Source organism: Mastomys coucha, unplaced genomic scaffold (genome assembly GCF_008632895.1).
Source record: "Mastomys coucha isolate ucsf_1 unplaced genomic scaffold, UCSF_Mcou_1 pScaffold1, whole genome shotgun sequence".
Taxonomy (NCBI): Eukaryota; Metazoa; Chordata; class Mammalia; order Rodentia; family Muridae; genus Mastomys; species Mastomys coucha.
This window is the reverse complement of record NW_022196891.1, coordinates 30,873,728-30,879,727: the sequence shown is the minus strand read 5'-3', so window position 1 is coordinate 30,879,727 and position 6,000 is coordinate 30,873,728. Positions and strand designations below refer to the sequence as shown.

Sequence of the window (6,000 nt, the reverse complement as noted above, 5' to 3'; positions counted from 1 at the left end):
TGTACATGCAAGTGCACTCACATGTGCTCTTGTGGAGGTCAGAGGATCACTTTCAGGAGTCGATTCTCTTTCCACCATGCAGGGCATGAGAATTGAACGCAGGCTGTCCGGCTTGGCAGCAGTTGATTTTATCCACTGAGCCATCTTACTGGCCCAGGTAGGGTTTGGTTGTTGTTTGGTTTTGTTTGTTTGTTTACTTTTTACAACAAACTCATTTGCAGAATACTTATAGGTTACAGCTTACTTAAGAACAATAAAAACCAATACCTGCACCAGACTGCGAGTGCCATAATATACATGTGTACATAACCTATGCATGTGAGTTGTACAAAATATAGTCCAACTGTACCCCAGGGCATCCACAGTGGCCCTCTGTGCTCAGAGGGGTCTGGGTAGGGGATTGCTAAGAGAATTTGAGCTGAACTGTAGTGGCTTCACTGTCTTAACTAAAAAAAAAAAAAAAAAAAAGAAAAAGAAAAGAAAACCAAAACCATATTCAGGCCAGGACTGGTGGTATATACCTGTAATCCCAGCACTTGGGAGGCTGAGAGACAATCAGGAGTTCAAGGTCAGCCTGGGCAATGTAAGTACCTGTTTCAAAAAAAAAAAATGGAAAAAGAAAAGAAAGAAAAAGAAAAAGAAAGAAAGAAAAAACAGGAAGAATTTGTTTTAACATGTTCTTGGCAGAGAGATGACTTAGTCTCTCTTTCTCTCTCTCTTTCCCTCTCTCTCTCTCTCTCTTTCTCTCTCTCTCTCTCTCACACACACACACACACACACACATGCATATACATGCAATTTCCCACCGCCTCATTTCTCTGTTTGCCACTGTACATTGATAAGGGCCTTGCCACAGAAATGAGATTAGAATGTGTTTGAAGATGCCAAGGCCCTCTGGAGTGAGTGGACTATTTGCTTTCTTCAGGTGGGAAGGCTCTAGGTTGTTTGGAACAGCGTTGGTGGCCTGGGCAGAGAAGAAAGAAGGTGAAGTTCCTGGATTGGATCCTGTCCCTCAGCAGACCCTTCCTACCTTACCCTAGGCAGGTGGGAGCTGGCAGCTTTGCAATGGAGTCTTTTCCCTGAGTCCTAGACGGAGGGCAACAGATGGGGCCACGCAGCCCTGCTGCCCAGACCGAGGGGAACAGGTGGAGGCTGAGGGGTCAGAGTGTGAACGCTGGCGATTCATGAGGGCTGCAGGTGGGCGGAGTGCCCAGCACAGGGGCAGGGACAGCTGGGCAGCATGTGGGCGACAGAGGGAACAGGGGAAAGGGTGGGGGTGGAGGCCCAGAGAGCAGAGATGGGGGGGGGCAAGAGGACAGGCCCTCCCCCCACAGCTGTGGCAAGAGTGAGGTCAGAGGTCCCAGGCTGCTAGGAAAGGTCTAGGGGGCTGCAGGGTGAGGGAACATATTGAACAGGCGGAGTGCCCATCTTTGTCCTCCGTTAGCCCCAGCTGTCCTTTGTGTAGCATTTGGGCCACCCCAGCAGCTGTGCCAGGCCTTTGGCTGGGTCAGAGACTGGGCAGCCGAGGGAAGCAGCTGCCACTCCTCCCCGCTGTAGACTGGGTGGAAGAGCAAGGAGGTGGCTAGGTTGGGAAAATCTCAAACACGTGGCAGGGCCGTGCCTTACTCCTCTGTGGACAACTCCTACCTGCCATCAGTCACTCGGTTTCTCGTTAGTTACATGTTAGGGTGGGAAGGGTCAAAGAGCTGTGCAAACATCAGTGCTTAGGGGATGTGTGTCAAATGCTCAAGCGCGACCAGCTTCCCAATACCACCAAATCCTCCCAGCTGCTCACTCAGAAAATTCTACAGTTTGCATTTTATAGACTGCAAAACGGAGGCTTCTTGCTCACATTTCCTGTAGGAATGTCTGAGCCAAATTTACTAGGCCCCAGAGGCCAAGCTTACAGACTTTGAGGAGAATTGGATGACCTAGGGTTCTGTGCCCAGATGCGTGGTGTTCCCAGAAGTACTGGAGGTGGAAGGTCTGCGCTGAACGACTGGCAGGAAGCAGACGGTGCTGGGAACCCTATCTCTGGAGAGCTCCCAAGGGCAGGGAGGGCTCCCAGCACACGCTCTTTGGGCATGTTCAGGAGATTTTGTCTGAAAACATAAGAAGCAGCGGGACTGGTAACAAAGGATTTGGACTGGGCACCAGGAGACCAAAGTCGCCATCAGGGTGGCATATTTGCTGGACATTCCTAGGGCTGGTCCCCTGGGCCTTCCAGCTGAGTTCCAGCAGCTGCGTGGTCTCATCCTAACATTCCACATAGTTGTCACCTGAGAGTGTCCGCCCTTCGGCTCAAAGCCCCGCCCAGGCTCCAGTACGCCAGCAGGGGGACCCCGAGCTCCAGACAAGGATGCTGAATGGCGATTCGTAGCCTCTCTGCCCTCCCTCAGCCTCTGTAGGCTGCAAAAAGGGAGAAGGATCATTGTCACGTCACCTGCGATGCCACGAGGGGCAAAAGAGCCCCCAAAGATAACGTGGTCCCGATGTCTTGTAGAATCTCATTCTGGACCGTCTGCCGCAAACTGTGCTCCAGGCGCCGGTCCTGTGTGAGGTCAACCAACTTTGGGGTGAGCAAAACAGCTCAGTGGTAAAGGGTTTTCTTTGCCATGGGTGACACCCTGGGTACTGGGGAGGGGAAAAATGAAGACGTCTAGCCATTGAAAGACCCCTGTGTCCCCAGCATGAGCGACCAGGTCGAGTGACTGGCTTTTAGGAATAGGAGTTAATTTCTGGTCTGTGGGTCCATAGAGGGGACTGATGGTCTGCCCGGCCACAGGACGTCTCTCTTAGGTCATCTCTCTTCCTTTGCCTTAGGCAAGTGGCCCTGCTCAGGGTTCGAATTCCTTCCGGGTTCAGGGCTGAGGTGAGGTGGATTTGAGGGGAGTGTCTGTAGAATGGCATTTAGAGTTGTGCTAAAGATTAGGGAATGGAAGCCAGGCTAGGCAGAGGGAATGAGCCTGTGTGACCGGTTTGCTTGCACTCCACAGAGTGAGGAAGCAGACACAGTGTCTGCACGCCTGACTTCCATGCCTGCTGGAGAGGAACACAGTCTATGAAAATGTGTGAGGTAGGCCTTCTGACAGGCTCACAGCCCCCGGCCCCCCAGCTGAGCAAACGGCGCTCCCCCCCCAGTTGACGCTCTGCTTGACAGGATGAAAGCTTTGCTGGCTTCAGTGTCGCTTTCGTGCCTCAGACTGGTACACATGGCACCATGCTAAGGCACCACTGTAAGGTGGCTGTGCTCAGGGCTACTACTGCTTTTCGGTCCCCTGAGCTGTGGTGTGTGTGTGTGTGTGTGTGTGTGTGTGTGTGTGTGTGTGAACTGAAGATGGGGTAATCAAAATGTGAACTGTCCATGAAATGAAATCTTCAGCCATTGAAACTAAGCATTGAACTAGTGAGATGGCCTAGTGGGCAAGAGTTTCACGTGCAAGCCTGATGACCCTGAGTTATATCCTCAGAACCCGTGGCGGAAGGAGAGAGCCGACTCCTGGAAGTTATCCATCTGACCTCCAAATAACTGAAGGAGGAGGAGGGGCAGAAGGAATAAGAGAAGGAGGAGGAAGAGGAAGAGGAAGAAGAGAAGTTGAGAACTGATGCAAGCTACAACTCAGATGAACCTTGAAACATTAAGGTATTTGAAGGAAGCTGTTACAGAGGACCATTGATGAGTATCCACAACAGGCAAATCTATAGAAGGAACAGTTTGTCACTGGACATGGTGTCCAGCCCTTTAATCTTAGCAGTTCATGAGAGTTGAAGAGAGGGAACCACAAGCTTGAGGCTAGCCTGGGTTATACAGTGAGAATCTTTCTCAATCCTGTCCCCCAAAAGATTTGTGTTATCTGGGGCTGGGGGAGGGGAGTAGTTGCTAACGGGCACAAGGGTTTTGGGAGGGAGATGATGAAAATGTTCTAGACAGAAACGGTGCTGATGGTTGCACAATTCCGTAACTACCGTCTCAGAATCACGGCCTGTACACTTTAAATGAGTGAACTTTATACTCCATAAACCCTTTCCCAATAAAGCTGTTAACATTTTTTAAACTGGATGTCCTGAATGTATTCTGGTAACTCTAGTTGGTGAACATTTGGCTTGTTTCTGCTCTGAAGCTATTTTGAGTATCATTGCTGTGAAAAACCTTAGCCTGTCTTCCTCCTTCCACATTTTGAGGGCCCGCTCTCCACGATGAAGCACACAGGATATGCTGGAGTGCCTCCTCTTAGCGATGGATGGGTAGGGAAGGAGGGAGGCACTGAGAAATTAGGAAGCCAGCCTGCCTAGCCTCTGACAGAATTCACATAATCCCTCCCTGCCTTGATTTCCCCTTCCACCCAGTAAAGGGGAGGGGAAGCAGATATCATTTCTTCCTGACTTCTTGCAGGTGGTGTGGAGTCCAGGAAGCTGTGCTGTTTAGGATTCAGTGGGCTATCCGGGGTGGCATTTGTCTGACAGTGGTGGGGCCAGTCTGTTGTCTTTTGATGGGTGGAGGGTGGCAAGTGGGTCTTCCAGAAGGACCTCTCTGGGTACAGAGAGAGTCAGGGAAGCCAAGAAACCCATGACTGGCGCCTGGTGAGCAGGATTGTGGTGCAGGCTGGGCTATGGCCACCAGAGGAGGGGGAGGAGCTAGTGCAGGGCAAGACCAAGTTTTTATTGATGTGAAATGTTGTTGGCAACATTTCACTTGTGCTTGAGGCAAAGGCCTGGGAGCATCCTGGAAACACTCAACAGAGGACCAGAGGCCTAGGGGATGCGAGAAAGCCAGGGATTTCCAGGTCTGTGAGCAGGTAGAATGCCCGGCACAGTGCCGAGTCCAGCCAGCTGTCAGAATCTGCTGCTTAGGTCCCCATGGGTTTGCAGAGGTAGTGTGGAGAGCCTGGCCTATGCCCAGCGTCTCTTCTTCTGATTCATCTCTTCTTGCCACTGCCTTCTTCACTGGAGCTGTGAGCATGCTCAGATCTTCCCCCAGCTAAAACCAACCTCTTTGTGACCTCCTTCTCCTGCAGTTCACCATCCATCTTTTGTTCTTTCCCCTGCCAATCTCCCTCAAAGAGGTTGCACCCACGACTGCCACCATGAGCTACCTGCCACAGCTTTAGCCCAGCAGAGATCCTCATACACTCCCTCCCTCCTACCAGGATTCCTCCAGGTCTCCTTTCCCTTTCTGCCACATAATATGACGGCTTCCCTTCCTGAGGCCACTCAGCACGCCTCTTCCTGAAGTGTCTCTTCCCTTCTGGCAGGTTTCTCTCCTGATTTCCTCCTGTGTGTGTGTGTGTCTGTGGGGGGAATATACGGCCCAGCTTCCTCGCTCCCTTCCCTTGAGTAATCCGGTTTCCCCCAGGGGAACTCTTGTTCCGAGAGGTCTCTTTTCTGACCGGGACAGATGAACAGATCCGTATTCATGCTCTGGGTCTTTCCAGAGGCCTATAGAAACCCTGTCAGGGCCACATCACACTTGACTTAGCCCGGGTCTCCACTGCCAGGGTCTCCTTCATCAGCCATCAGTGTCTCCCCTGGACTCATCTTTACCTCTTGACTTTCCCTTGGTTGCTGCACGTGGCCAGCCACTGAGCCCAGGGTGCCTCCCATGTAACATCTGTTCTTCTCTGTTCCTTCTGCTTCCCTTTACGTTTCAGCTTCTTAACATCTTTGAGCAAAGGCATTACGGCTGCTGACAGACCTACGGCCTCTACCACCTCTCCTCCAGGCCCTTCGGGGTCGTCTCAGGTTAGGTTGAAGCTCAGTAACCCAGTGTTTGCCTAACATTCCCAGGCCCCTGTTCAGTACCCAGCACCACAAGAAATAAAATAGCACTTTCCAGATCCTCAATCCCCTGTTCAGAATCCTTGAGAGCTTTCAAGTACCAACAAAGAAGTGGTATGATGGATTGAGGATGCATCCTGAGACGCATTCTCATATAACGAGAGAGATGGGGCTGCTGTTTATCCTCCTGGATAAGAGAACTGGGCTTAGGAAACATGTGCAAAT

The 6,000-nt window shown here is 51.4% G+C and overlaps 1 protein-coding gene and 1 long non-coding RNA gene across 6 annotated transcripts in view; one reads left to right on the top strand and one right to left on the bottom strand.

The window, feature by feature from the left end:
* The first annotated feature begins 941 nt into the window (after window positions 1-941).
* Adora1 (adenosine A1 receptor) overlaps window positions 942-6,000 on the top strand; it is a 48,789-nt gene continuing 43,730 nt past the window's right edge. Inside the window, exons 1-3 of one of the 5 annotated variants that reach the window (XM_031383097.1) lie at window positions 942-1,044; window positions 2,997-3,076; window positions 3,471-3,643. In XM_031383097.1, coding sequence (XP_031238957.1) covers window positions 3,606-3,643 — 38 coding nt within the window. In that variant the 5' untranslated portion in view covers window positions 942-1,044; window positions 2,997-3,076; window positions 3,471-3,605. Of the gene's footprint in view, window positions 1,045-2,209; window positions 2,577-2,639; window positions 2,703-2,829; window positions 2,873-2,996; window positions 3,077-3,470; window positions 3,644-6,000 lie in introns of those variants that run through there. The other 4 variants (XM_031383088.1, XM_031383106.1, XM_031383095.1 and 1 more) reach the window with 4 other exon arrangements.
* Window positions 1,804-2,377, bottom strand: LOC116099483. The gene is made up of 2 exons (XR_004122268.1): window positions 2,280-2,377; window positions 1,804-2,102 (listed from the first exon to the last, which is right to left on the bottom strand). It is a non-coding gene; the product is annotated as an uncharacterized LOC116099483 (long non-coding RNA).